Raw genomic sequence first — 21,442 nt, 5'->3', positions numbered from 1 at the left:
GCAGTCTTAATACATTCTACTATATCAAAAATTATAGCTATGCACTTACCAACAACTTGACTGCTAACTTTCCCATTCTTGCTAACAACGTACAAATCTAGTCCAGTAAGGATCAGCGCATGGTCCCAGTGCAACGGATCATTGTCTCCAGGAGGATTCTCCAACCTTTGCCACGTACAAAAGTTACTTAAAAACCTGTCTATATCATGAGGTCGCTTTAAATTAACAGGGTCTTCGTGCAATATTTCCAATCTTTTGAGTATAAAATTTACTGGTCTCCCTAAAGACGGGTCGTGGTACAGCAGTTGAACAGCATTGATCATAGCCAAGACGAAACGGACTAGTTCTCTTTCAGTGTCTTTTGGAAAGTTGACAGTCATATGCTTGTAGAGATCTCTGTCGACGAACACTGCTGTTTCTACAAAAATTGCTGGAAGTACAGCTCTTTTCTCCCTTACTGTACTTGTTACACTACTAATTGTTAGTTTCTCAACGAAGGCTCCTATAGTCTTATTCCTATGAGCTAAATTTATTTTGAAATCTTCTAGATTTGTCGTACTAGCATCTGTGACTTCTCTTTTTCTTCTGTGTTTGGCCCAATTTTTATGTGGTTCTAATGAGTCTATTTCGTCTTTTTGTACGCATGTAGCTTTATTATCTATATTAGTGTCTGAACGTTTGACTATGACGTGCATCTTAGCTTCGTCGTGATGGAATCTCTCAGGTAACGGATGTATCGTATAGTAAGTGTCGTTGGATTTAATCACACCTCGCTGGAACAAGGTAGAATACAATTGTTATGATGTTTATGATATAAGTATTAAATTATGGTGTAATTTGTACAATGACTTCGGCATTGTGATTGTTCATTAAGATGGTTGTTATTGTTGCAATTTTATAGCCTATGATTATGCCATAAAATAATAATCACACAATTACAGAAAATTTAGGATGTCTACTTAGATTCAGAATAAAAATTAATAATAATGATTTATGGAAGTCCTATAAAAGGTACCTGTCCTTGACTGAATATCAGTTTCGCACAGGCCTGCATAAATATGGCGACTGGTGAGGTATAATTTCACATCATTCGGTTCTCCGGATGCCTATTTGATATCACATGCAATGACGTCATTGCCGAACCTTGTAACTTACCACATCTTCACAAACATACAGCGCAGCACTATCACTTTTATAGTAACACGAATCCAGTTCATCATCAGCGTGCTGTTCTAACACCATCTCGGTGTTGTTCGCCCATCTCCGCAGCAATAGGAACTGTGGGTCTAGGAAACTAGTTCTTGGATGCAACTTCACGTCTAGATGCTTCTTTAATCCCACCAGGTCTTGATCTACGAAATGTAGTGAGCGCTTCCGACGTCTTGGTTGCTTTACGTGTGCTATTTCGAATTGTGCTTCTGGAATTAACATACATTGCATTGGTAGGGAATTTAAATGTAAGAATTAGATTCTCATAGTTAAACTTTTCTGATAATATTACTTCCAAAAGGGTAATTGTGCAATGGCTTTTGAAATGAAGAGTGTTTACTGTACCATATTGTTATGATTACAATGTACAATATTATGGTGTGCCTGACGCAGTATTTAAAGCAAAATCCACATTATATTTCCATTCTTACCATGAGGATTGGCACCAAAGAGGAATATCTTTTCTGACTCAGTTAAATGACTTAAAAGCTGCTGTGAGTGGTCCTGAAACAAGGGAAAAATTCATTAAATTCTTATCGCTTGGCGAATTCATATAAATATCCAATAAAATAAGATATTCAAAGTGGCAAAATCAATCATTTATGCGTATTAAAAGTACTTTATAGTGATGGAAAGGTCGTCATGAGAGGATCTATTGTTAAGAATAACAAAACATTTGATTTGAAGGCGTGAAGACATTTGGATTTCGCAAGAGAACCTTCAATTCGTGTATCAAACAACTGTCTTTACCGGTGACGTATATTCTACCGAAGTACAATACATCGATATTCTTTACTCTTTACATAGCATTTTCGAGCGATCAACTTACAACGCACGACTTGACAACTTTCTTATGACTATGTTATTGTTTAACAGCCTATTTCACGGAACAATTGATTGAGATGTATAACAGTTTTTAATCAACAATCACAATCTTAATATTGGATCCTAGTTCGAAAATAAACCAATCAAATAAGTCATTTGTAAGCATGTCGAAAACCTATGTTCTGATTGGTCCATTTTAGCGATAGATTGAAGAGCGACTGGGAGGGTTTACGGAAATCGATGGCAAGTCAGTCAGAATCATCATCATCATGACCATCAGCCGCAGAATGTCCACTGCTCCCAAAGGTTTCCAGATTGACCTATTGGAAGTCAGTCAGATCAATAATCCATAAAAGTATTATCCTAAATTATAATACATTTATATTCCTTAAAAAATAGGAATCTTTGGGTATAGACAATTTTTTAACAAAGAATAAAGGGACTGTGTTTTGTGATTGTTTACGTATTAAATTTTTCTCTTGGTTCAATACTTGTACAATATACAGATGTACCTTGTTTGTACAGTAACTAAATAGATCACAAAGCCAACTCATTGATATTTAATATCGCAGTATTGCTCCACACAAGCGAACATCACCAGAACTAGCTAATCAATCAGGACCTTTAAACCTGCAGTTCGTGTCACGAATTTATACAACGTGCAGTTATTTCTTGAGGTAAATTAGAATTGAAAGTTTAACTTATGATTAACATTTCAAATACGTCACAAATAATAATACCAGCCCTATATTAAATTTACATACTGTCCCAGTGGTGGGTACGAGCCTCCTCTACTACAAGAAGGTTAAGGCCTTAGTCCACAAGGGTGGCATCATGTAGATTGACAGACTTATATTACATACCTTCGTAATTTTTACGAAGAATTCTGAGGTATATAATTTTTTTCGCACCATCTTTATACTTTTCTTAACGATCAATTTATGATTCAAATTTGAAAAGTTCCTGAATCCTATGCCGGGATGCATTAAGGAATTTACGCACTTACTTACATTTATGGGGTTGCACGTGCACTTCAAGTGCAAATCGCAAAAAATATAAGTCACTGAGCAAATTTGCAACAATGGCAACTATCGACCACAACGCTTTTTCAAAAACCCGTGTTATTAGAATTAAATAAATAAAACATAACGATATTACATAGTATAACGTAGGTGCGGATGCACCTCCCTGAAAATAATATTGGCGGCGCCATGTTTCAAAGTGAGCGAAGTCACACGCAATCCTACTTTTAGCTAATTACATTTTGTATGAGTGTGTATTCTTAATTGTGTGAACATTATACGCTAACGAGGATGCACATTATGCAGATTACGAGGAAGCACAGAATCCAAATCGGCTAGGTGTTGCGTTTAGGATAAACTATTGTTTTGGCATGTCATTGGTATATGAGAAACGGCCTCGACATTATTTTGACAATGGAACATTCACACGTTCACGATTAATCGAAACTTTATGGGTAATGTTGAGATTTACGTTATGCGCGAGATATAAGCGATTGGTTTGAGCACAGAAATGTTTCCAAATTGCTACATTGACTTGAATGAAATAGATACTATCTATAAAAGCTAATTTCTTTTTTATGCTTTGAATGACGAGAAGCGATTTCCGTTTGCCTGATGGTAAGCGATACGACCGCCCATAAAAGTAAAAACACCCAATACCTTAAATTACAAAGTATTGTTTGGTATTCCGCTGCGCTCACCATCCTGAGAAATGAGATGTCAAGTCTTATTATGTCCAATAGCTATAAAATTCTTCAAACCGGAACACGAAAGTGAATACACACTGCTGCTTGGCGGCAGAAATAGACATTGCGATGGTACTAACCCAGGCGAACTCTCACATATGAAACCTACCACCAGTAAAATAAACTAAAGTTAATAATTTTACATGTCCATTTTTATACACTGGGTATCATTATCGTCAGCCTTTAGAAATCCACAAGTTGGACAAAAGACCTGACCTGACGAAAGGTTGTAAGCATGCACTCAATGCTGCCCGCTTCTTACAGGTTGGTCTAGAAATCTTTAGGAGAAGCCTATTGTCAGCAGATAAGGTATACACATTATGTTATATGCAAGTCATTATTTTTTTTGTGGATAGCACTGTGTTGCGATCGTACATCTGATACAGTAAATAAATAAAAATACGCTTATTGCCTTATAATCTACTTACAACTATTATTATTAAACATCTTTCTTCTGATTGGCCCATTTTGGCGATAAATTGAATAGAGCGTTTGGGAGCGTTTATTGAAAACGACGGCTATTCAGTCAAAATAATTATGGACAATTTATCCTAAATTATAAAATATTCAACTTCTTGACAAAAGGGAATCTTTGGGTATATACGGTTTTATTTACACAGAACAAAGGGATTGTGTTTTGTGAATATTAATGTATTCATTTTTTCACTTGCTTCAATACTTGTATAATATAAACATTAGTAGTAGAACTATTATAAAGGCAAAAGGAAGCGGCTCAGCTCATGCTGGCCGGCACAATTGTTCCGAGCAGGTCTTCAGCCTTAACTTTCTGAGGTGTTATGCGGAAGGCTTCCAGCGGTGGCCTACCACGCGACTAGTAATCTTTTGAGTAAGGTAAGAAAAAAAAATCATAATGTCAGTTACACTATTACAATAAAATTGGTTTCTTGTGATCATTATCGGAAATTATTCAGTCTTGCATAAGCGCGTTTGCACTACCGACCCGTGAAAAAGAAACGAAAGTGAGTAATTGACTCATCAGGATTGTTCGAATTTCGCACAGATTCGTCACGGATTGCTAACTATCTGACGAAAGTAGTATTGCTAAGGAAATGTTTGAGTGCAATTACAAATGAATCACTTAAGATGTACTCTGGCCTTATGTCATCGTATAAAAGCTTGCTCAGGGGCTCCTAGGTTCAAATCCTAGATAAAAGAACGTTTTGTATGGGTTTTTCTGTCATCATTACCCGCTACTGGATCTCTCAGAGAAGGTTGACAGGCTAATTCATAAACTAAGTTTTATAAGGGAGATAAAGTAGAAAAAGATACCGTGGAAACAAAACCAATACTCACAAAACCATTAATAGGCTATTTATAAACTAATTCTTAGAAGGGTGCTGAAGAGTAAAAAGAAGCCGTGGAATCGAAGCCCATAGTCACAAAACCAAAGAAATTGAGAATGTGATATACGGACGAGCTCCAACGAAAACTAGTTATATCGTACATACAAAATGTACTTATTACACAATTATTTAAGGATTTACAAGCACCGACCTGTAAAGTTGAGCGAAAGTGAGTAATTGGCCGCATTATCGGAGATGCTCGGATTTCGCACACAAAGAGATCGGTCACGGGTTGCTAGTCGCTAGTTGCTAGTTGCTCTTACGAAAATCGATGCAATATGATGATTTATTACTCTCAGTTTGAATTATTTAAAATGCATTATTCGCATTGAAAGGTGAATAAAACAAAGTTGAATGCTATTTCGGGGCTTTTTATTGTACTTAATTTAATTACCGTTTTAAAAAGTTTGTAAATTTCAGATAGTACTAAATAAATTTACGAACTCTTGAAGTCTTTTCGTCGTTTGCATAATTTAAGTGCTTAATACCTACTTAGTTATCAATATCAAGTATTATACCAAATGATACAAATCCAAGACTATTATACCAATTACATAAAATAAAAACTGTGCGCCACAATGACGACATAAAACAAGAACGTTCCATATCAAAACCACCAAAGTAAATGGCAAGTATTTCCTTTCAAATCTCTAAGGAAATAATAGACCTTTTTAACAAAAAAATTAAAGAACTAAATAACAACGCAAATAATACATCTCACCTTCTCTTTGAACAAATTCTTATTACGAGCATCTAACCAACTTTTGAGGTTATCTTTTTGATGTAGCCAAACTTAAATGCTCTTTCTTTATCAAAGCCGGTCTCCAGACATCCTGGTATGCACCGCTCACCTTGACAATACCACCAAGGATCAGTTGTCACGGAGCCCATTCACAATCGGTCACGCGTCACTATCGTCGACTTTTAACGGGTATAGGTCAATGATAAGCTTTGTCTCCTAATATAAATCAATAGAACGATATTTTTAGACGTTAGAAGGCTGTTTCTGCAGGTTTTGATGATTTGTTAATGCATTTTTTTATTAATAACGAGGCGAGTAATCCGCACGTTCAATGGTTTCCAAAAATATAGGTCTCGGCAAGTCTTAATGCTTTGTTAATGCAATTACTTCTATAAATAGCGAGTAAACCGTAAGCCCAATGGTTTTCCAAGATTCTGTATCTTGGAAAACCTTGCCTAGTATAGATACATGTGGTAATGGCATTATTTATAATAATTTCCTATAATTTTATTTACTTTAGTTTATTTTTAAGCTTTTATATAAGTCTGATCTTTAATTATCAATTTAAAATGTATCTGAACTTGAAATTACCAAGGATCTTTGTCTCATTTTGTACTGTGCTCAACCCCCTGACCCATTAAGCCTCATAATGCCTCGTAAAGTACAGTATTTCCACTAGCCTTAATTTTAAAACGGGAACATGACAGCAAATTCGCATTGCTGTTTGGCGACAAACAGATATTGATCCCAGAGGATCCTATTCAGGCCTATCACTTACTTATTAAGTCAGTCGCATAGTAAAGAACTGAGAACCATCTCGAACCCAAGCCTTTGTTGCAAGTACAATTAAACTACGTGGTACTTACCGGTGTGAAACGAAAAATGCCAGATCCCCAATCTCAACGTGCAACATCCAAGAAACAAAAGGGTGTACAGATATGCACGTAATTAAAGAATTTACTGTTCTGAGGTGTAGAGTTCAAGCGTTGATATCCCTGTGGAAGCGAACACTAAGAATACTATGGAGTCTCGAGTTTGACCCGTTTACTATTCAGTACTGAATCTATTTAGTTGACTGGAACGAAAACATTGCAAGGAAAGTGGATATTGTAGACGGCAAGACAAAATAATTTATGGAACGTTCAGAAATAACGTATGCTATAAAATAATACGTAATAATAATGTTTAAACACATAATAGGCATTTATACACCTTGGAAGGACATTACAACCATCATAATAGTCATAATGCTTCCTTATATTAGTTATGCAACCGTGAACATTAATTTTGACTATAGATTTCCTTAAAAGATAAAGTAATCACACATTTTATGTACAAGTAACATATTTTTTAAATAAAACTACAAAACATTTGATTTGTTCAAAATTGTTTTTAATTGTAAAAATAGACATTCTCACGATCTAGTTCATTTATTTACGGCAATGAATAAAAATAGATCAAACGTGGGAAAAACAGCTTGCCTTTAAACTTACGTACGCGAGTGCGAAAAAACAATACTCAGACCATTCATTATAGAGTTCAATACTGCCGTGCTTAGCTCAATAGTAGTATCTAAAAAAAACTAAATCTAGATTTTGATGTCGTTAGATAGCTTAAAGAATTACCCATCCAATGAACTTACCTAAGTAACGGTATCTTGTTTAGAACTGGTAAAAAAAAACTTTAAAAGAGTTTCTCGGTCTCAGTTTTACATACAAAACTATATTTACATTTTTGCACTTAGTACGGCAGAGTAGGGCTCTGCCAAGAAATCATAGATGAGAAAAAGTTATAATTGAAATACTGTGTCGCGGCAATATAGAAATGACCAAGGAGAAAAAGGCTGCATCATCTAAGGTCGTATTGTATTTTGACACGATTTTGTCGGTGGTAGGATATATTTTATATCCACTCAGATAGGGACTATCGTACACAAGGTGTTAAAACCCGCCATAGTGGCCCGCGTAATTGTGTCGCGTTCCAGAATCGCCGTAACTGTGTTGACTGTCGGGGGATAATCATCTCTCATCATCAACATACCATTGGAAACCATTTCCATTTAAAAAACAATCACAATAATGTATTTAGCAAAATTACCTAAAAGTAATTATGAAAAACACATACATTTATTTTCTTCTACTTAATGAAATGCTTTCAATTTTAACACATAATTATATCTGTTTTTCTTATGTATTCTTTTGTTTTGGTATTTAATCGATATTCATGAGAATTATCTTCGGAAAAGACAGTAGAGTCGATTGAAACCATAACTTATTTATTCTATCATTCTACCTCCCAATTAAAACTGTATCCAAGTAAGATGAACAATTTTCTTCATAAACCAAGTATATCGTATTTCCTCAATGCAAGGAAACTGTAACTACAAGTTGAATAACAAATAGCGCAAACTACTTTTTACTATCGACTTTGTTCGTGGATAACAAATCTAGTTTTACAGGAACTGCTCTGTTAAGATACGGCATAAATTTAGTTTTCCATGATATATACTTTTACTTTTCATTTCTTATGTATAGGTACCTATAATAATACGTAAAGAAAAACTTTGTACTCCTTTTTAAGTGCATTGCGATCTGACATGAATAAAATTCATATAGAGGAGTGCATTAAAACAAAATTGATGTAAATATGTTACAAATACGAGTATATTCAATTCGACGATCAAATTTATACTTCTGGACGAACAATAGTATTATGATTTCTTATGTTTACGCGAATGTTAGACATTGAATCCGTCCCGTGACCATGACGGCTGCAAAATCTTTGAAACTGAAGAAAATTAAATATAAAAACTGAATGAATAATCCTTTTATTTAAAAGCTATGCCCAACGAAAAGTTAACGTTTACTGTCGCCCTTAGACTATTTGGCTATGCCAGGGTTAACTAAGGCGTTGTTTATCACGGAAGACTTTCTTTAAATATTTAACAAAGTGTTATTGAAATATAAATTCTTATAGCCGCTTTAAATTTTGTTAAAGCACCTAGACAGAAGCTTAAAGACCAATTTTATGTGCACGTGTCTAAGACAAGTATAATGTATTGATGGTATTTTGTTTTGTTGTCCTAAAAATTAAAGAAATTGTCGCTCTAATGCAGGGTGCTAATGTCGTCCGTTAGCTAACAAAATGGACTAGGTGCTGGTATCTTGAATCGGAAAGAATTGCAATAATATTTGTACAGTTTAAAATTCTTGGTTTCTTTTTTGAATGACAAACGAATGACGAATCTATCTTTACTCTACCCGGCTTAATAGCTTCTTCACTTAAAGGACCTAATATTTATTGCCCCTTATAGATAAAAGCCGTTTTAGTTCAAACACTTTTGTTGTTAATAGTAGTAATTTGTCACGGATATTTGGCGGTTAACTCTACCGACATTATACTCTTCAACGAACCTCATAAGCTTGCGTGGTGTAAGTTATAAGCTTTTATCCTTTTCAGTAAGTGTTAATCAATGCTACAACCCTGCTACAGTTTTCCAATCTTGTCACATTTCTTGAGTTATATTTGAGAATTTAGATAAAACAATAGTTTGTTCGATTTTCATTAATTTACTTGGAGGTTTATTGCTAAAGCCACATCGGCAAAGGTCCAATTTCAGACAAAACGTTAAAACCTGAGAGATAGGATTAAAGAAGAGACCTAACCGATCCAACTAAGCATCATATCCGTGAGCACGTGCTTTACATTCGTATAACTGAGATAAATTAGACGTTATCTTATTAAAAACAGACTACATAATGCTGCGACCTAAAATTGCTTCTCAATAATATCCGGGATGTAATGATAAAAAAAATACGAAACCACAACCGTAAAGTAGATATATACATAAAGTAACATCGTTAACGCCTATAGCTTCCACCGTTCAAATTAACATTAAACAAACATCATGCATACAGTATTCAATTGTTTTGAGTTGTTAAAAATGTTGCGTCTGGCCGTCAATTTGCTATTTCTTATGTAGACCTATGATTAAGGACCTTCAAGGGTATGTTATATCAGAACAATCTTGTTTTTTATTCATCTCAATTATATTCATGCGATGTTTCGGATGCGGCAGTTGCAAATGTTATACGAGGAGTTATAAGACTTTAAGACCTATTGCGTAGGTACCAATTCAAATTATCGTAAACATCTCCATAAATTAATCTCTTTATCGTTTACTAGCTTTTCCTCGCGACTTCGTCCGCGTGAAGCAGTTTTCCGGGACAATTCATTTTTCATTCATCTCCGCCACAGAAAATCCACTGCTGAACATAGGCCTCCCCCAAGGATCTCCACGTTGACCTGTTGGAAGCGGCCTGCACAATTGTCCGAGACAATTTTTTTTTCGATTTACTTGATATGTATTGTTATATTTTAACGAAATTACACAAAATCATTATAAATTGTAGCGTATGCGTTATTCTGATGTATAACCAATATTACTGTAAAGTCTCATCCAAATCCGTTCAGTAGTTTTTTCGTGAAAGAGGAACAAACATACATACATCCATCCTTACAAACTTTTGCATTTATAATATTAGTAGGATTTGTAATGTGTAGATCATTTAACTTTTGTCATCCAGTAATCCATTTGTTTTCCCGCTTATGAATATTACATTATATTTTATGACTATGTAAATCTAAATACATAGTCTCTTATTAGAACAATCATTGAAACAGCAAATATTCTTACAAGTCACATAAATAAGCATTTAATTTATATAATATCAAATAAAACAAAATCATCGAGAAACCATGTTCACCTCGACACAACATCAACATAATTCCTGATGCTTTACAATTATATGAATTGTATTCGCCAATGATTATCTGACCTTAGTGTTTACTTTTGTCTCCACAGACATTACGACTGGCTTTCGTTGACAATTGTGCACAGAGCTAATATCAAGAATATTCTAACAATGTTTTTTCGTGTGCTAATTTAGTTTGATTTTGTGCTTTATAGACCTTTTATATACCAAGGGCTGTAGACAAGATGCCTTTTCACAAACGTTAACGTATGTATAAGAATGATAGTCCTAGCAATAGATATATATCGATAAGATACGATAACCCATACATTTGTTCTTATTAGTGTAAAGAATTGTAGAAAGACATTTGCAACGGCCCCTGGACTAAGCTTTGCATGCTACAATATATAAATCTCGCAATAGTGGTCGGAATAGCAACCTCACAGTATTCCGGTGGGTTCTTCGTACGTCGTCGGCTAATAGACTACCAGAAGGTACAATATTATCATTTAGAACCAAATCTTGGACCTTCTATTCATTACTAATTAAAAACTTGAATATTACCAGAAGTTCTCCTAGCTTCAGAAAATAATAAATAAGTTCGCCTGTACAGGTACATAAAATGTATATGACGTGCAAATAAAATAAATAAATAAAAGAGTTATTAAAAATTATCAAAATTTGCATTGGTCAGTATGAGAGCTTAGTCTTTCAAACAAACCTAGTTTTGTAACAATACGAAATACTTGCGATGTATCTAACTGAACATTTCTGGAAATTTCCTGTTTCACAGCCCCATGAGACTAGAACGACATTCCAAACATCTTTGGTAAGATTGGTATTGCGACATATCTGTGGCTATAGTTGAAAATATTTAACCGGCGCATGTTATAATTACCATACAATAGCCTTTAATATATTGACAATGTATGAAGGTATGTTAGGCCAAATAGTCTATGCAATACAAGTTCATATTAATAGGAGAATATTTGGTAACAGCATATCAAGTTTTCGTGGATTTCTTTCATCCTGGAACGGATAAGTAGCCTTATAAATAAGCAATCGTGTATATTCTACCAATGTGAATATTTTTAGATATTAGTGGACATTAACACTCGGATGAAAAACGTGTCTGTTATCTCTCCTGTGTTACAAATCATCCTTAGTTCATTAAGTTAGCTTCGGAGAAAATATGAATAATTAATGGTTTCTTATATTTACGAATGTTAGACATTGAAGTAAAACTCTTTTACAGATTTTATCGCGGCATGAAGGCTGCAAAGATTCAAAACGTCGCGAGAAAATAATAATATAAAAACCGCTATATAATTTCATCATAAACAAATTGCATGGAATTACAATATTAATTCTTTAACATAAGGAAACTAAAACCGATAATTGCACAAGTTAATATTAAATTATGATATTGTACCATTAAAACACCGCAAACATTAAAGCTACAGTCTTTTCTTAAGGCAACAAATTGTTATTAAACATTATCTAGACTTCGAGTATTTGGGTCGCACCGGCTAGTTCTTACCGATGTGTGTGCGTGAATGAATTCTAAATTTGGCCCACCTTTCCCGATCTGCCTAGTGCCTAGTATGCCGCGAGTTAGTTTTCAAATGGTATTAAAGTGCTGATGGTGGGCGCGGACTGCGATCTTGATGGTGCGGAACTTTCTTATTTACTTTAGCCTTTATGAAAGTGCGTTTATATTTGTTGACCTAAGCAATGCGTGTCCGTAATTATTCTTCGCAGGTATTAATTTACTTTGAAGTAGAATTAATTTTCAGTATTGTTAAAATTATTTTAAAATAATGTTAGATCTTGGTAAAAATAAATGAAAAATAAAATAAAATACATATTTTGTCACCCAACAAAACAGGCTAATACCGCGCAAGAATAAATTAAAGTGCACGCTTGCGTTAAAACCCCGTTTTGGCAATAATCAATGCTAATATTAATGAGTTTTGTATATGGTATTGATAAATAATACAAAGAAAAATCAATGGTCATTTGACCTCGGACGATTTTTTGCAACGTAACCATGTTGGAGCTCGAAATATTAAATGACACCATATGGTCCATTCCGACAACCACTTAAAATATTTCGTTTTCTACCCTAAGCTAGCAAACGAATAAATAGGTGTTTGTTTAATTTTGTAGTGTTAGCTCACAAACCTTCATGTAAAGCTTCAAACCTTTCCCTCCATAATCACAACTTTATGAATGGAACGGATGTGCTGCCTCCCGAAAACGATAGGGAAAGGAAAACATTTGTTCGAGCTTCCGGAAATCTTACTTAACAAAAACCAAGAATACGCGATAACCTTGGCTCTACTGAGTTACTCTGATCCTAAACCTTTCGAATAATCCATCTTAATAAGAAAATTCATAAGATATATAGATTTTAAAATATTGTATTTTACATTACCTTTTAGGTAAATCTTTCCTACGTGTACATTGTGTATATTGAGTAGGTATAACTGCTTCGTCTATTTAGCCGCCAAACAACAGTATGCACCACTGTGATGTTCCATTGGAATTACAACGAAGCTAGTGATAGGACATTACATAAATCTTAGTATAGCTCTCGTGGTCTATCCATATCGGCCGCCTCTATATTAGCAGTTGTTGTGGCCACTTTCAGGGAGGCAATCTGCTTATCTTAAGAAACATATTCCATACTCTTCGTTGCTGTTGGTATTTTACAAGATTTAACTTAAGTATGTCCAACAACGTACATTATATATTCTATAAAACACTTATATTTTACAATTAATACCGTTCCATTGCCTAGTTCTAAACATATCTTGCGGCATGCTCAGCTAACAACTGCAATATTTTTGCAACATTAATTTTCAACTCTGTGGCTACATTTTTTTTTGTCATCAACGAGAAATCTGATAAATTCTATTGCGTTCTGTTTTACCCAATTTCCTGCCGCAATAATTACTGTTGCGAAATGCTAGCCCAATATTTAGCCGCACCTTATAGTTCGAGGGCCGGACTATGAGCCTTGTATACACTTGCCAATTAGGGTCTTATTAAAATTATTAATCAACGGTTATGATAACTGTTTTATCTCTGTGATTAGCTTTTGTAGACTCGGCCTGGCTTAAAGACAAGTCCAGTCAACAAAAAATGACTCTTTTTTCTTTTTTTTTAACTTACCAGTGTTTATCACACCATTACTTACAAACTAACATAAAATTAATTGCATTCTATTCTTTAATTTGAACTTAATACCATTACGTAGAGTGTAGAAGTAGTCAACTGACTACCTCATCTTACTAAGAGTGACATCATTTTGTCTACCTGCATGAGGAAATAACGTTATAGACTAAAATCAAAGTGCAGTTATATACAATATGCTGAACTATAGGTATACCCCTTCACACAATTATGCCAACCTGTTGGAACTAGATATACACAGGCTGATTCCGGAACACGACACACTTACGTGAGCCACTAAGGCTGGTTTTAATACCTTGTGTACGGTAGTCATTGTCCGAGCGGATATAAAATATATTGTACCTACCATCAACAATTTTAGCGTCAATAAGTGAATAACAAGCTTAATACTTCTACTATACGTCTGTAGATTGTTAATTTGGTATTACTAATCAATAATTTAGGTGGAATTTTTGGAAATAAACTAGTTGTATTGAAGTTTGTGCTGGCGTATGCCTTCGAGCGCTGATATTCGATTTACTTGTTCTGATAAGTACAAATACTTTGGTCTTATCTGGTATTAGGTTTAATGCCTACTAATTACTTGACTGGCTGACTGCCTCGGTGGCGTAGTTGTACTGCATGCGTGGTACGATAGCGCTCTGAGGTCCTGGGTTCGAATCCGGAGTCGGGCAAAGTGATATTTGGGTTTTTCTGTATCAGCCCGGAGTCTGGAATTTGTGCCCGATTTGGCGGTAGGCTCGCCCTCTATCACATCGTGGAACGGAACACAGTTGGCGAAAAGTGGGTGCCCTAGATGCGCCTCTGCACACCCCATCGGGGATAAATGTGTGATGTTTTGTGTGTGTGTGTGTGTGTGTGTGTGTGTGTGTGTGTGTGTGTGTGTGTGTGTGTGTGTGTGTGTAATTAATTGATTATAATTATCAGCTGAATATTACACTCAGCGGGGACACAAAGCTGGACTCGACGATCTCGGAAACTAATGCACTACTTCCTGATAGCAAGACGAGCGTCGTCTTGTGTAGTCTATATTATAAGCTTACTCTTATTTATACGATATTTTATGCGTTCATAAATATACAAAACAAATTAACAAATAGATATTAAAATCTCTGAAGACTTTCTTAGACTGATGGCCTGAACAATAAAATCTTATAAATGAATTTTTATTATTAGGAAACTACAAATACTTAAAATACAATTCTAATGTTGGTAACAATGGTCTGCTCTTTGTGAATACTGAAATTTCAAACATGCTTTTAAACAGATCACGGCTTTTGTTGTAACTTAACATTTTATCGGCACGAATGAAGTGATGCAAATGCGCTTGCGCAGCCAATGCGAGCAGTGCATAATTCTATGTAGAGCTAAATTAAATTCAAATGATTAAAAGAAAAGAAAATAAACTTAATATATGATGCAAGATAATTCACCTTTTTACTTTATACATTTTAGTTTTATTGAAGAAATTAAAACAAAAGTATGGGTAAATTAAACAGTTCTGTAATTTTTCCACAATTATTTTTTGACTGAAATCATCTATTTCATATAGTACGTTTTTAAGATTATGATAAATGTTAGTAGACTAACAAAAATCAAACAAAAACAGTACTGATTGTGACGCTACTTGATAGCTACATTAAATCGTAAATCATAGTTAATTGCAGCTGCCGGAGAACACGACAATTATAAACCAAAATGATTAACGACCATTTCCTACCGTATATTTTAACTATTAACAAGGCAGTGAATATAAGAAATGAACCTGATCTCCAAAGCTTAAAAGAAGTAGGATATTATAAAGCGCAATTGTACATCAAATCCACTAATTTCCGAAGCCGAAGGTCTGGCCGGCTAACCAGTACTATTTCTGTAAAAAATGGTTCACGGGGTGGGATATTCAGAATTCAAAATTACTTAAAACTTAAAACCTAATTTAGTTTCTAAACCATATCCTCATTTATCCAGTGGCACCGTATTTGGACTGTCTACAGACGTTCCAGGTTTAAGTCCCACCTCAGATAAATAAAATGTTTAAAGGTTTCTATTTAAAACAAAATAACACCTATGTTTTCGAAATTAAGAATTTGCGCACAAAATGGCTGTAAATAACGGCCCTTATAACATCAAGGGTCAAACACTCTCCAAAAAGAGCCTACCCCAGCAGACAAACTTGAATTATAATATAGGCAACAATAAACTTCGATATAAATAACGCATTTACTTGCAATCCGAATGCCTGACCAACCTGTTACACTTTCTCTAACGCTTTGACAAGGATCAATGCAAATAACCGCAAAGTAGTTTATCTATGTGCCCTTTGTTCAAGATTTATGAGGAGCGAGACCTCGTGCATTCTTTGTCTGATCAAATAGCTGAATTGATTGGGACACGATTGCTCTAAATTGGTTTTTCATGATGTCAGCAAGCTTTAATGCTATGTTACATAATTATAATGGCAAAACAAACCGAATGAAAAACTACGATAGTGTATTTTAAGTTTCTGTAACGTTTCGGTCTTTTACACGAGATGACACGAAATGAAGGTCAATAGTGCGGCTTATAGTAAAATTGATGCGATTTTAGTTTAAAGCTTTTAATTTGAATAATAGTGACACTAACACAAATTAAATTACAAATAACGTCAATATGGTCGTCTCACTCTACTGCATGCGACATTTGATGAGTTTAAAATTATTTACCCAAATTATCAGAAATCAACCAATTAGCAGCAGACCGGGCCCTGTGGCGTACCTTGAGTCCATGTCCATTAGTGGAGTGCAACGGGCTGATAATAATAAACTATTTACCTACGAAAATCATTGCGTTAATCTAATTAACTATTCTCAAAACCACCTGTTTGTATATCCAACAATTTATAGCTCTCAATTGTCAATATTGCACAAACAGCTCTGTCCAGCTCACTAGCACATCGATTAAATCATAGATAATTAAAATCTAGATACATTTTAACTGAACCGTTGAGTTTAATTATACGCAATCATGGATGTAAGCGATGAAGACTGGTTCGAGACCAGTAATCAATTAAGAACACATGAGCTTGATATCTGGATCGCCTTGTCAGAATCACTCACATAAAACGTATAAAATAGGGAATACAGAATAGTTATGATTTCTAAAAATTTATATATCAACCATGTATTATTCTTTCGCATTGCTGGGCACGAACTTCCTATGCTACTGAGAGGGATTAGGCCTTATTCCACCACGCTGGCTTAGAGTGGATTAGTAGACTTTACACCCTCAAAATTCCTATACAGAACTTCTCAGGTATGCAGGTTTTGTATATTATCACATAGAGTCACAATGTTTTCCTCCGCCGTTAAAGCAAGCGATAATTCACAAACAATACACACATAAATTCAGAAAAGTCAGAGGTATGTGCACTTGTGTTTTGAACCTGCAGACATTCGTCTAGGCAGTCCGTTCCACACCTAACTAGGCTATCGCCGCTTTATAAGGTTAGTTGGAACAATTGGCTAGTTATTTTTAAATAACAATAATAATAATATCAGCCCTGTGTTATATACTTTCCCACTGCTGGGCCTTCTCTACTACTGAGAGGGAATAGGCCTTAGTCCACCACGCTGGTCTAGTGCGGATTGGTAGACTTCACACACCCTCAAAATTCCTATTTTTAAATATCAGCAGATTCTTTCAAAAATCTTGCTTTCATCTGCACTTATTCTACTGTATGTAGTTAATGCATAAAAGTCTTTCAAGCATGAGGTAGAAACGGAATCGGCTTTATTGTTTAATATCCAAGATTATTCGAAAATATCTTGGTAAAATCACCTCGTTCCAACTCCCTTAACCACGCGATGTTCGTGGGTATTTAAACAAAGTAATTGGTACGTGGTTACTGCAAGTATGTAATATAACGTTTACTTTCATCAATTAACCTGGTTCCATGGTTGTTACGTTTGATGGGTGACCGCGGAAGGTAGAAAATCGGGGAAATTTTATCATTTAAATGAGATGAAAGATTAAGGATGTTTTTTTACATTGCTTGTCACCCTGAAACCTCGAAAAATATTTTAGATTTATAACACCTAGTATTCGAGTTGGCAGATGTACATAGGTTTGCAGGGAACTGCTGCTAGTTATTTCATAATTTAATTATAATTTCATTATTTGGATGCATACAGTTAAAAAGCGACTTTCGCGTTTTATTTCATACTAATCCTTACCGAATAAATCTCATGAACTTATCACAGTTTTTAGAAATGTTTACGTCAAAATATAATGTAGCAGAAAATTATTAATAATCATTTTTTTTTTCATTTTATTTTCAATTCATTGCACTCGACAATTATTAAAAAAGGTTTTACAAATTCAGTAAGTACGTATTTAAAAAAAGAACGAAAAATACGAAGCCACTAATTGCTTAGACATGGCAAAATACCACTTAATCTCACTAAAGGATAACAAGCTGGGTTCTCAAATGCATTGCAGTCTGCACATGCGTAATAGCGTGGGCGGTTTATCTGATTCGGGTTGCGGCATCGCGGCCGTGCCGTATCTGCCTCTATTTCTTCATGTTTTAGGTGCTATATTAAGTTTTAAATAAAGTTTGCTGGTGGTAGGATATTTGTATCCACGTTATAGCGACCACTGTACACAAGCTGCAAAATCCGCCATAGTGGCCCACGTGTATGGCATTCCCAGATTAGCCTGTGTATATCCGCTTCCAACAGGCCGGCATAATTGTGTCAACTGTCGAGAGGTAATCATCTCTCGTCAGTCTACATCCATTAGACCCCATTCCACTTACCTTCAGGTGTAGTGGAATTAGTTTGCCGTGCCGTAAAACAAATAAATTATTACTGCCTCAATTTGCTTAACCATGTGTAATCACTACATAGTATAAAACAAAGTCGCTTGCTCTGTCCCTATGTATGCTTAAATGTTTAAAACTACGCAACGGATTTTGATGCGGTTTTTTTTTAATAGATAGAGTGATTCAAGAGGAAGGTTTATATGTATAATAACATCCATTAAATAGTGGAGAAATATTGCACCCGTGCAAAGCCGGGGCGGGTCGCTAGTATGAAATAAATAAAAAATCTATTGGAATCTACCTAAAATTAGATTAAAAAAAAAAACTCATTGAAACAAAGTTCCTATAGCCTTTCCCTCACGAACTATTTGACTTGCCTAAGATTAGGTCACGTTTAAACATGTAGGTACAAATATTTTGATAAATTATTTTAGTAATACTGTCGTATCAATCATTGTTAATTGACCGTCACCTCTCACGGTCAAAAATTTGACAAAAGTTTCCGTCGTTTTTAAAGCGTTTTTAAACTTTAACAAATGGTTTGGTATTTATATTTTTGCTGCCATACCAAAAAGGATATCTTGACAGAGATCTTATTTTTTAAACTAGGTATTGCTCGTTACTGCGCCTGCGTAAATCCTTTTTCTAAACGATGTATAGGCAAGATGCTCGGGAAGCCTCTTCGAAATCAGTTATTAGTTCGGATATTTCAAAACATGTGTTAAGTTACGTAATAATGATGTGAGCGCACACACACAAAAACACACGCACGCACACACAAACGCACGCACACACACACACGCACGCGAATATGTTTTAGTATCTAGACGCCTAATTAAATCCCAGCCATTATAATTTTATTTTAAATAATGGTAGAGCCTTGTGAATTAACACTACTTCCTCATTTAAGCAAACAAATGAATTTTACGTATATGTTTAATATTTATTTATACAAGCCGACAGATTCTGAAGTCACGATGCATATAAAAAATGCGCATGCTTCGACCTTTATGTTCTGTTACCTGTTGTTTCGATGTAAATAAATACGACATATCTGAAACATTTTAAAGACTACCACTAAAGTTCTTTGATAGGAACCCCTGCTTTGTCTATTTCTGCCGTGGAGCAGCAACATACGTTGTGACTATATAGCTAACTACATAATATTAAAGTACGTAACTGATAAGTCCCGTTAGGGCGGTCAGGACATCTTTGTGAGACGCCTATAATAAGCAATGCATATCCTGTAGACTTATCCCGTATACCCTTGCAGTAGCCTGATTGTCTACACCACACGTTTATTTGATAGTTCATAAGCACGTAACGCACATTATCGTGTTTATGACAATTGAAATTGGCATACAGAATACCATTCCACACTAATATCACGAAGAAAACGTAACGCGCCCGCGTTACGAGTCTACATTGCCATAATAAGACTGCAGACTAGAGAAGCGATTAATTAGAATAAAACAAATTAAAGTAAACATTAATGGTAATTATTTTATTACAATAAACGCCTGTACGATTATGGCCTTAAAGGAAGGTCAAAAACCAAATTAGATATCATTTATTATTAACGGTACAAACAATTAGCACTGTTTCGACAGTCATTGGGTAAGTTTTAATCGTAGATTGAGATTACCATCGGAGCGGCTTCGTTGCTCGTCCAAATTATGTCTGTAATTTTATTTGTTGCGAGACATGTCCTTCGTTTAACGATGATTCGCCATTGTATTTTATGATATTGAGAAAATTAATCTGTATGCAGACTGTAGATTTTGTTTTGATCAGACAGGTCAAAATAGTGGCCATAATGTATAGACAATAAATTGACATTTTACAAATATAATGTGTGTAATAAAATCAATTTCAATGAATCAATGAAAATGTAACAAATCAAACATTAATTTCCCTCTCATTAGAAGAGGAGGCCTGTGCCCAACAGTGGGACAGTTTATAATATAGGGCTTATATCATTATTTATTATTTCATTTAAATATTAAAATACATTGGTAGTCTGACACGAACGTTTAGAAAAATACTATTTATGGTAAAAACAATAAACAATTCCAATCGCTATCTTTAGATCGATCGGGAAATAGACTAGACTAATACTAGACTTCTAAAAGTTCAACATGCTTAGAGATTACTTATTAATATGAAGATTTCTATTAGGCATCGTCATTTATTTAAACAGAATTTTAACTATACATAACTACAATTAATACCAAAAAATATAATAGTAAATAAAATTTATATTAACGTTATTAATTAATTAATCACTTATTAAAGACGCAAATTTATTTTATCTCGGTGATACATTTTCATTGATATAAAAAATAGCTTACTATAAAATTCTAAGCTAGAAACATAAATTCGAACCTGAGTAAATCATGCTGAAATTAATTTCTCTAACCACTGAGCTATGTCATTTCTCTAATTGTATCAGGTTTTAATTAATTCTTATTTATGTATTCAATCCAAGTAAATTCATTTATAATATTTTTTTCTCTACTAAAATCTAGTTAAAAAGTTACATAAAATGCAACAATTCATGTTTAAATCACATTACAAAATCATTATTATGATGCAACGCGCATTTACAGCAATAAACATTATTCTGCCGTGGTTAGAAAAGGGAGAAATTAACTTTGTTTTAGATACCCTTTCTAGATAAATTGCCTTAGATATGCTTACAAACAACAACGTATTAAGTGCAAACTTTCCAAGCCCTTTTGAGAGAAATTATTGCGAGATTGTGTAGAATTAAACATTTTG

General features: G+C 34.5%; 1 protein-coding gene across 1 annotated transcript in view; it reads right to left on the bottom strand.

Annotated features, from left to right (window-relative positions):
- The window catches only part of LOC115446203 (A disintegrin and metalloproteinase with thrombospondin motifs adt-1), a 51,250-nt gene that overhangs the window by 10,081 nt on the left and 19,727 nt on the right, over window positions 1–21,442 (bottom strand). Inside the window, exons 2-4 of the mRNA XM_030172774.2 lie at window positions 1,641–1,713; window positions 1,156–1,418; window positions 50–773 (exon numbers count right to left, since the gene is read on the bottom strand). Coding sequence (XP_030028634.1) covers window positions 50–773; window positions 1,156–1,418; window positions 1,641–1,713 — 1,060 coding nt within the window. The remainder of the gene's footprint in view (window positions 1–49; window positions 774–1,155; window positions 1,419–1,640; window positions 1,714–21,442) is intronic.

The sequence above is a fragment of the Manduca sexta genome, chromosome 16 (genome assembly GCF_014839805.1).
Source record: "Manduca sexta isolate Smith_Timp_Sample1 chromosome 16, JHU_Msex_v1.0, whole genome shotgun sequence".
NCBI classification, from domain to species: Eukaryota; Metazoa; Arthropoda; class Insecta; order Lepidoptera; family Sphingidae; genus Manduca; species Manduca sexta.
This window is presented reverse-complemented; position numbering and strand designations above follow the sequence as displayed.